The sequence below is a fragment of the Patella vulgata genome, chromosome 3 (assembly GCF_932274485.2).
Source record: "Patella vulgata chromosome 3, xgPatVulg1.2, whole genome shotgun sequence".
Classification (NCBI taxonomy): domain Eukaryota; kingdom Metazoa; phylum Mollusca; class Gastropoda; family Patellidae; genus Patella; species Patella vulgata.
In genome coordinates, this window is record NC_065881.2 from 63,001,922 (window position 1) to 63,013,339 (window position 11,418).

The 11,418-nt window shown below is 35.7% G+C and overlaps 1 protein-coding gene across 1 annotated transcript; it reads right to left on the reverse strand.

Moving 5' to 3' along the window:
* Positions 1–8,092: 8,092 nt before the first annotated feature.
* Positions 8,093–10,526, reverse strand: LOC126814497 (cilia- and flagella-associated protein 20). The gene is made up of 5 exons (XM_050539674.2): positions 10,309–10,526; positions 9,698–9,777; positions 9,382–9,493; positions 8,981–9,169; positions 8,093–8,795 (listed from the first exon to the last, which is right to left on the reverse strand). Exons 1-5 carry the CDS (start codon positions 10,390–10,392, stop codon positions 8,679–8,681), a joined length of 582 nt encoding a protein of 193 aa, XP_050395631.1. The 5' UTR covers positions 10,393–10,526; the 3' UTR covers positions 8,093–8,678.
* Positions 10,527–11,418: the final 892 nt, after the last annotated feature.

An 11,418-nucleotide genomic window follows, 5' to 3' on the forward strand; every position in this document is an offset into this window, starting at 1 on the left:
GGGTAAATCCTCCTCTGTTTGCCAAACAAGCATTGATCCGACGTGGCATACTCCTAATGAGACGTCTAAGGTCATTTTGGTCCAGATTGTCCCATTCCTGTTGCATCGCAGCAGCAAGTTCTTGGACATTGGCAGGACGTTGTTGACGTTGACGTAACCTCTGTCCAAGCATGTCCCAGACATGCTCGATGGGGGAGAGGTCGGGACTCAGTGCTGGCCAAGGTAATTTGGTGATGTTCTGTTGTTGGAGGTAACCTGTAACGATCCTGGCCCTGTGACATCTTGCGTTGCCATCCTGGAAGATGAAACGGCGGCCATGACGTCGTGCGAACGGCACAACATGGACTGCCAAGATGTTGTCCCGGTAGTACTGGCCTGTAACACGCCCTGCAACAACATGTAAAGCCGTTCTTCCAGCAACAGTGGTGCCTCCCCACACCATAACAGAACCACCCCCAAATCGATCATGTCTGATGACGTTAACGTCTTGGAAGCGATCGTTTCGACGACGCCACACCCTCCTACGTCTGTCCAAAAAATCAACAGTGAACCTTGACTCATCTGAAAACATCACATTGCTCCAGCGTCGATTATCCCAGTGTTGACGATCCCTACACCAACGACGTCTTGCCTGAATGTGATGATCTCTCAAACAAGGGATCACGCGAGGACGTCGGGCGCGAAGGTGACCCCTATGCAGTCGATTCCGAATCGTCTGGCCACTCACTCTCACACCAGTGTCTGTTTGAAGACGAGCGCTGATCTGATTTGCTGTGATGACACGATTTCTCAAGGCCAAGGTACGGATAAATCGATCCTGGGCTTGAGTTGTCGCCCTTGGTCGACCTGAGCGTGGTCTGTCCTGTACAGATTGTGTATCACGGTATCTGGACCATAGCCTGCTTATGACAGACTGAGAAACATTCATCGTCCGCGCCACAACCGCCTGTGTTGTGCCGATCTGTAGCATGCCAAGGGCACGTAACCTTTCATTTTGGGTAAGCCGACGCATATCAAAATTTGTTTTCTGGTCACTAAAACAATTAAACTGATGTTTCCACCCTGGAATTCAATGCCACAATCACTGTAACATTCAAAGTCAGAGTCGTGCAAATCTTGGGTTGGACCCCCATGATGATCCCAAGCATCACCTGCATTCCATGCGGTAGCTATTGGTGCGTTTGGGCGTCACATGTAACTGGAAATGTTTCTTCTGTTAGGTTCTATAGTGACTTTTTTCGTAGTCATTTGCATATTTTAGTATTATGCCCCCAAAATCAAATATCCCCTACTTTTTTTTAATAGTATATATTTAACTAAATAATTATATATTTAGCGAAACATATAGTTAAATTTACAAAGCGCTACCATACAACGCCGTTTGTAAAATAATTATTGTTGTAAGCGACTTCACACTTTCCATTGACTGCACAACACAGTACTATCTGGTATGGAATTGTATCGCTGCCAATATTAAATGCTCTGCGAAAATGTCGTTTCCATTGATTATATGTAAAAAGTACAATGTACAAAGTCCTAATACCGATATTGATAAAGTCAAAATACCTCTAAGGCAAGAGTTGAATGTAAAACGTCAAATGTTAAGTGTTAAATGACAAATGTTTTGTGGGGAAAATGCTTTTTTTGACGTGTCTACATTTTACATTTCTTTCATTACATTTTACATTTGCTCTCTGCCACATCCCATTTGTCCTTCACGCATTCTATATAGCATGTTTCGCACAGCATGAACTTGGATATGCAAATGTAGGTTATCACGTGACTTATTAACATATACGGAAACCTGGCACAAGCACATTATAAGGATATTCACCGCACGACAAAAGAAATCAAGCTGGCACACCATAAGAAACTATCTAGACGACCGTGCGTAATTTTGAATGTGCCAGGAAATAATTGATAGATTCAAGCAGCCAAAGAAACATACTTTCCAGTAATTTATAACACAATAACTGGAATTTCGTATTAATACCCGTATTTTTATATTTTAACCCCCCCCCCCTACTCTTTCCGGTCTCTCTATAAACAGAGTGGAGTAGCCTACTTTGATCCATTAAAAAAAACCAATATATAAGCATTGTGCCCAACAAATAAATAATATATTTAAAGAGGGGAATGACTATACATCTTTTAGTATGGACATAGAGAATTTTTGATTAAGCCCTGTATCTTTATTTTAGTTTAGTTTAGCCCCCCCCCCTTCCTTCACTTCAACTTTAATCTTATTTTGTAAAGTTAAGCAAATATGAATGTGCCCGAAAATTATTTGCATATTTGAAAAGAGGAATCAGTGATACTTAACATGGTATCTGGAATTTCGTATTTAGGCCAGTATTTTTACTTGAATACCCCTTTAATAGTGTGATATTTATTGGATTTAAATTATGAAAATACGATTGTACCAGAAAACTATTTACATATTTACAAACAGAAATGAATGTGATTTTCACTAATATGTAACATGACACCTGAAATTTCGTATTTGGACATTGCACAGCCCCCCCCCCCCCCGTAATCATCATAAAGTGCCATCCAAAGTGTCAAGGTGATTAAATTTTTATTGTGTGCTAGGCTGATTTCCTGTTATAGTGTCGTGCATATCCTTGTTCTGGCTTATAGTGTGCCAGGTTTCCGTATATGTTAATAAGTCACGTGATAACCTACATATGCAAGTTCATGCTGTGCGAAACATGCTATATAGAATGCGTGAAGGACAAATGGGATGTGGCAGAGAGCAAATGTAAAATGTAATGAAAGAAATGTAAAATGTAGACACGTCAAAAAAAGCATTTTCCCACAAAACATTTGTCATTTAACACTTAACATTTGACGTTTTACATTTAACTCTAGCCTTAGGGGTATTTTTACTTTATCATTACCGGTATTATGACTTTGTACATTGTAATTTTTACATATAATCAATAGAAAAGACATTGTAGCAGAGCATTTAATATTGGCAGCGATACCCTTCCATAATCTGGTACCTGAACGCTCAGCTTAGTTCTTACACCCGCAATTCGTTAATAATGCAAGTTCGTGGTCAGCTTCCATTTCTAATTGCTAGTAGGCGTATTGTGCCTAGGCTCACGTGTCGGGTACACGTCATCATTTTATGCGCAGTTTTTTTGTGTCGCTTACGATAATAGAAATATTGCCGGGACCGCATATATATATTTAGTTAAATATTTATACATTTAGCTAAACATATATATTTAGCATGATATTTATATATTTAGTTAACTGTTTATATATTTAACTAAATATATATATTTAGTTAAATGTTTATATATTTAGTTTAATGTTTATATGTTTAGTTCAATGTTTATATATTTAGTTAAATGTTAAAATATTTAGTTAAACATTTATATATTTAGTTAAACATTTATATATTTAGCTAAATAATATATTAATTATTTAGCTTTTTATATAGCAAAAAACACTAGATTTAATTTAAATTTATATATATAGTTAAATCTCGACTTTTGTGCAAATTTTTCACTTTTAATATTTAAACTAAAAATACAACAAAAACTCAATATTTAACATAATATATATAAATATTTCTTGATTTGTCTCTTTTTTCATATTTAACATTTAGCATTGAATATTAAGACCAAAGCAAGAGATTTGATGATATATGAATATTTAGCAAAATATTTAGTTAAATGTTTAAACATTTATTATACATTTAGCTAAATAATATACATTGAGCTAAATAATATACATTGAGCTAAAAAATATACATTTAGCTAAATAATATACATTTAGCTAAATAAAATACATTTAGCTAAATAATATACATTTCGCTAAATAATATATATTTAGCTAAATAATATATATTTAGCTAAATAATATATATTTAGCTAAATAATATATATTTAGCTAAATAATATATATTTAGCTAAATGATATATATTTAGCTAAATGATATATATTTAGCTAAATGATATATATTTAGCTAAATAATATATATTTAGCTAAATATTTATATATTTAACTAAATAATTATATATTTAGCTAAATAATTATATATTTAGCTAAACATATAGTTAAATTTACAAAGCGGAACCGTACCACGCCGTTTGTAAAATAATTATTGTTGTAAGCGACTTCACACTAAACGATGACGTAGTGTACAACTTTCCATTGACTGCACAACACAGTACTATCTAAGTCCTCATTGCCTTGATCTGCGCGAACGGCACGGAGTACCGCGGCCGTGATTCGGGTTACAAGTTCGTGGTCAGCTTCCATTTCTAATTCCTAGTAGGCCTATTGTGCCAAGGCTCACGTGTCGGGAACACGTCATCATTTTATGCGCAGTTTTTTGTGCCGCTTACGATAATAGAAATATTGGCGGGACCACAAATATATATTTAGTTAAATATTTATACATTTAGCTAAACATATATATTTAGCTAAACATATATATTTAGCTAAACATATATATTTAGCTAAACATATATATTTAGCTAAACATATATATTTAGCATGATATTTATATATTTAGTTAACTGTTTATATATTTAACTAAATATATATATTTAGTTAAATGTTTATATATTTAGTTAAATGTTTATTTATTTAGTTAAATATATATATTTAGCTATATGTTTATATATTTAGCTATATGTTTATATATTTAGCTAAATGTTTATATATTTAGCTAAATGTTTATATATTTAGCTAAATGTTTATATATTTAGCTAAATATTTAAATTTAGATTTTTCAGTGATTTAGTATTTAGCATTTATACCTACGAAAAACAGCACATTTAGCTATATATTTAATTAAGCGATGTGAAATCAAGATATAACATTTAAACTTTTTCATAGACCAAAAACTCGACTTTTAGCTACAATATTTTTTGATATTTACATATATGCCATTTTTGTTCTAATATTTATCTAAATATATATATTCGGAGTTAAATCTAATGTTTTTTGCTATAAAAAAAAATAAATAATTATTTTACAAACGGCGCCCCATAGGTTAGGGGATGACTTATTTAGTCTGTTTAGACTTCTGGAAGTGCCATTTTAGTTTTTGATTGAGGGTGTCAGGGTGGCTGATTGGTTTAACGCGTGCGCTTTTGATCATAGGGTCTGTCAATAAGTCAAGTGTTGAGGTTTCGATTCCCCGCTTGTATACGTGGCAAGAAGTAGGTTCGCCTGTCCAATCCCGTGGGTTTTCTTCGTTTCTCCCCCACTGTTAAAGATTCCACAAGCGAATTTGTGTTGAGTGGACGTTAATCCCCATCTCTCGGTCTCTCTCTCCCACCCACCTCCTCTCTCTCCGATTTTTAATTGCACCCATTTTAATCAGTAATTCTATTAATTATCAATGATATTGCAGAAATGATTTCAAGTATCATTGGCGCTATAAAATATAATACACACGAATCTGTCTCTGTTCGCTCATCGTCATCCTTCTGATAACAAATCGATTGTTGTCATAACATGAATGTCATCCATTTTAACTTATAGAATTGCAATGGAGATGGATGAAATGGGTTTTAATTGAGCTAACAAAGACGCCCATCCATGCACCGTGCAATGAAATGAAGTTTAACGTCCTACTCCGAACTAGGCTCATGAAGACGGACATACGCCATACAGTGTGCTATGAGTGAAATTTTGCCAGGACAGCGGCACTACCGCCTACTTTTATAACCAATTCCAACTGTCGAAGGATCTTTTACGTGCACGCCTATGTGTACACGGGACCTCGGCTATTCGTCCTACCCGAACGACTAGACAGCTGTCCTTGTCAGGCCCTCCGTCCTGCGTCACTGACAAGGGAGAACCACGCCGGAAAATCTGGATGAACTTTTTCGGCCAATACATGCAGGGATCAAACACCCGACCTCCAGTCTAGCGAGTCAGCAGCGTCTTACCCACTTAGCCACCGTGATCCCCAGCGTGCAATGTGGTATGAAGTAAGTTTCCCTATACAACTGCGTTACACTTCTTCAAATTCCAACTATAATACCGTAATACCGAAGGTTCTTTAACGTAAACGCAACAACGTGTACTATGGGACCTTGGTCTTTCGTCCTGTCTGAATCACTAGACAATTCTCCTTGTCGGACTATCCGAATCACTAGAGGCTGTTCCGTGCCAGGCGAACACCGGGATCGAACCTGGGCAGTGCCGGGTTTGTCTATAGGCTTGGCAAGCTGAAGCCTATATAGGGTTTCAAGGTTTACGGGGCATTATTCGACCAAGGTGTTTATATTTTGACATAAGCCCTACTTACACGCATCCGTTATCATTCTTGGCTTTGTGCAATTGTGTTTAAAACACGCTTTCATCTTCCTAAATTCTTTAGGGACGGAGGGTTCGGAGGGATCTTATATGAAGTGGGGTAGACTAGTCTGGAGCCCCGGTCGTCCTGTTTTGTCATCAGTACTATACCCAAACAACGTATTATAGTTCTGAACCATAACCCCTAGATTAAAGGAGCTAAATCTCTAACTCAGTATTTTCCATAATATTCGAAATTAAAAACACGAAATAGAATATTGGCCAAGTTGAGACCTATTGTGGCAAGACAACTTACAGAACGAGTCATGGCCGAGCAGGATAATTCAGAGACATCCGATGCTGAATGTCTCTTTTCCCGCTGATACTTCGGCGAATCAGAACGCGCCTATAGAAAATAACCCCTTTTTTCACTGTACCTAGGGTATTGTTAGACCATTGTAGCAAGATACAAGAGGAGTAAATAGTGGTCATCGGATACCAGATTGTAAGTTCCAGAAACCAATATTATAGCCAATGTCTTTTGAGGGAACAAGTTCTCTTATTGATTATAATGTACACTTTGAGACTTGCATCGTAATAAATGGGCTGTCTACACAGGAGAAGGGATATTATTTGGCAGTGTCACTCAAGGGGGAGATAGAGAGAATTGGGGTGTAATGTCCATTCGACACAGACTAGGTCATTTCGGGACTAACATATGGTTCAATTGTATTTCAATAATTTGCTTGCGTGTAGGGGCCTTTAGCAGTGGGCGGAAACAAAAGGACCCAGAGAAAACCCATAAGGATGGACAGGACAGGCGACCCTACTCCTTGTCACGTACAACCGTGGAATTGAAACCATGCCAGTTGACTCATTGACAAACCTTATGATACAAGGTGCACACGCTAACCAATCGGCCATCCAACCCCCTCACTTAAGGGCAGTGTGCAGAGGGTTCTTAGCTCTCTTTCAGTTAGTGATTGATACATTTACCCAGATGTACAGGAGAGTGAGTTAAAGTCGGACTTGGTCAGAGTATTTTAGACTAGTAACGTTTTCTCACTCAACGGCAGAGCAAGACTTACAGGATGTCCTTGCAAGGTGCTTTCTTAAGACTCCTAGCAAGATGGCTCCCATATGGTTTGAGTAGGGTCGCTTGTCCAACCTCGTGGGTTTTCTCCGGTTTCCTCCCACTGCTAAAGACCCCTACGCGCAAGCGAATTATGTAAATAAAATTAAACCATATGTTAGTCCCGAAATGACCTAGTTTGTGTCGAGTGGACGTTAAACCCCATTTCTCTCTCTCTCTCTCCCGATATGGTTTAGAAAATTCTACAAAATCGTCCTGTCTCCAGCATGGGAACACGAGTCGTCTCAATACGCTGAAAACCAAAAGTCCCATAAAGAGAGATATATGTACATATGGTTAGTAAGCGAGTGAGCTTCGAACTCTCACAAAGAGTCGATCCGTTGTGAAGAACAGAAACCAGACAATCAACTGAAAACCTTGTGACAAAAAACTACAGATATCACCCGACCTGATTGACAAACTGGGATCGAACACCATACCTCCTGGTCAGTGAGAAACCGAGGCTCCCACTCCCACTTAAGTGTTCATGAGATATCACACTACACCCAATGTCTTGCTTGCCACCATACTATGCTAAATCATATATTGCCTGAATTCAATATGTATCCTTGTCATTTGTATTGCATTCTTTTGTAGGTACATGTAGTTGTCAACAGTACTTTGAATTGTTGCCTATTTTCACTATTTACAAATCAGATTTAAAAAAAAAAAAAAAAAAAAAAAATACACACGTAAAAGTATAAATAATACATCATTTATTCTATGGAATTGGTATTTACATAATTTTTACATTTTGATAAAATGCAATATAACAACAATATTTCTAGACTGAATGTGGTATGTTAATGTACATCATGAAACAGAATAATTGTTGGGAGAAGATATGAAATTCTACAAAAAAGAAAAAAGAATGAGGTGCAAGAATATTGCAACTTAATAACTTATCCCAACAACTTATCTGAGTAGCCATGTTTGATTATCTATATAGATTGTGGATGATGATGGAAATAATATCCAATTACAATATTCGAGAAGAAATAAAAACCAGATCTTATCACTATGCACCAGCTATTGACTTTGTCAATGTTTCTCTGAATCGACACATTTAAAAACAATCATTTTAAAGTCAATACCAGATATTCAATTCCATAGGACAACCGCATTTTCTGCACATTATTAAAATAATCCTTGATTTGAGTACTACTTCAGAACATAACCTTCCATTCAATCATTAAAGTTCATTGTTTATAAATATATTACAAGTCCTGATTTATATTAGTGGTTTCAGAGTTTTTCTATCCACTTTGACTGGAACATGTTAAACTTTTGCTTTGTTTTGAACAGGTAAATATAATTTAAATTCTGCAGGTAATTCATCTTCAGAGTATAATCTATCCGAGAAATAGACACGTCGAATTCGGCAATTGGCGTGAATCTGAAAAAATAAAAGAACCACACTTATTAAAAGTAAAATACTTGCTAAAAAATTATGTACGGGAACTGTAAATTTATATAATGATTTGACACATGGCATAAAAAAACAAGCCAATGCAATGTATGCATAAAAATATCTAAGGGATTAAAAAGAAGACCATAATGATATATTCTGAAATATCTTACCTGAACTCTAAGTGTTTCAATATAATTTGTTCCATAGGCTCTTCGTGTGAAATCTGATAAATTGAACTGGATTTGATTCCAACCATCATCCAATCTCATTGGCATAGTACAAATGAAAGGCTTTACTCGAGTTGTGCTTTGATAATTGCTGGCACGAAATCTCCTCCTTACATTTTTGTCATCTAGTACCTTAAAATATAATAAAATAAAATTAGACTAAGACAATTGGAATCAACCCTTTCTTTCTGTTATTAGCATTACTGTTACACTATTTTATTTATGAATATCATCAGTAGACTTGTATCATTGTTTGCATTTAATAATACCTTGGTTAGGCAATCTTATTAAAATTATAGCTTCTAAAATTAACTCAATACCATCATCAATATGAATAAACATACCTGTACTTCAAAAGTAAAATATTTTTTCAGATTTTTAATAATCATAACCAAGAAAGGCAGTTTTATTCCAAGAGTTTTCTTTGGGTCCGCTGGACACTGTATAAATGTTGTGCTAAAAAAGAAATAATTTATCATTTATTGCATAACTTGAACAAGAAAACACTTGCTAAATGTCATATAATTTTATTTTATATTTAACAGTTCCTTGTTTATGGAAAAAGTAGCGTAGTTGGAACGAAAGTTCAGTGTAGAGAATAAATAAGAGTTACCCCCCCTTTAACACATTTCAATTTAGTACTTCAAGAAGGTAAATTACCTGACATTTGTACCAACTATTTCTAATACTAAGGATTGGATATCGTTGTCGGTTATACGTTTGATGTGACCATTTCTAACCTGAAAAATAAACAAGCCAAGGATAGTGTTTAAAATATCAAGAGACCAAAACGGTGCCATTCAGGGTCGCATTAATAATAAATTATAAATTTCCTTTCCAAAATGGCTGCCTGACCTGAACATCCGCTCGACAAAAATATAGTTCACTTTTTGGAATCAATTTAAACGATGTTAAAATATAACGTATCCTAATAATTTAGACATGCCAATTAATAAATGGCAACTTATAGCATACGATCGAGATACCTTGATTTTTATTTCATTGTCATGCCAGAGTCAAACTGCAATTAAAAGCCGAACGAAATACTCTGGTCTAGGACTTCCCTAGTGTTACTGATACTTAAAATCGGATGAATGTGATATGAAAATATAACACTTGGTAGTGTGTAGTAAAGAAAAAATAGACTGACAAAGCACTAGGTCCAAGCAAAAGTTGCGATCTCCTGCCACATTATGTCGATAGGTCTTGTCATAAAATTCGTAACTAGCTCTCATTTACTCGACGACACAAGTCTTCTAAATTTCACTCACCTTTTTGTCCCATATTTGTAATGGTTTACTTCCGATGCTGTAGAGGATGGATAAGAATCCACTTTGGAATGTGTTCTTGAACATCTTTATATGTTATTGTTATCAGACCAAGAGAAATAATGAAGAATAATTTCTCTTGCGCCTTTTATGACTACTACCGCAATGAACAAGTTGTCAAGTGAAGATCCCGTTGTGTGTAGTGTGTCTAAGCCGCGTTGTCAAGGCATGCGCTATAATCTTAGTTGCTAAGCGAACTATTTTTCAGAGAAAAATCGAAAGTAGAATTTCATCAAGAAAGTGATTTCATGGCTATCTTATATGCTTCGTATGATTATAATCAAATGTGATTGCTCTTATTTTTATTCTTTTATAATTTTAACGTATTTAATCACTAAAAGATTGTTTTTTAGAATTTGCAACGTGGCACTATTTTACACAGGAAGTAGAAGCGCGCGGTGAAGCTAACTTCCGACTCGTGACCACGCAACGTTTTGTTGTGGGTAGTTCCTCGTAATCCCGTTACTGAGGAGATAGCCTATTCTTTCTTACTCTACATTAATGAGACCGTTACATTGTATTTAATTGGCTTCTGTTCATTGAGTGAGAGTTAACGCGTTGTTTTAAGCGTTGATCACGATCAAGATTACAGCGTGGTGCCTGCGGTATTAGTCTGGTTGATTTGTTGCATGAATAATTAGTTTAGACTTAGATCTATTAGAATAGTAGGTCCTACTACTACCGGTACTAGGCCAGTCATGGACCTTAATATCTTCTTATACATCTGCGACCTGACCTAGAAACACGACCGGTGCGGTATAGATTAGATTTACCCCTCGTATACAGTATTATACACATAAAAATATAGCACAGTCAGATCTTGATTTAGCTAAACACTCCTACTCCTAAAATAATTTAAAAAAAAAAAAAAAAATGCAAAGATCCAGAAAAGGAAGGATTTTTAAATCCTTCCTTTTCTGGATCTTTGCATTTTTTAGTACTTTAGTAGGCCGATGTGCCCTATCCCCTCTTATTTAATTATAAATTGGTTTATTGGTTTTTATTTTCGCCCTGAGAGTTTGTCGGTTGTCACGCAGAGTAGCCAAGGTTGTG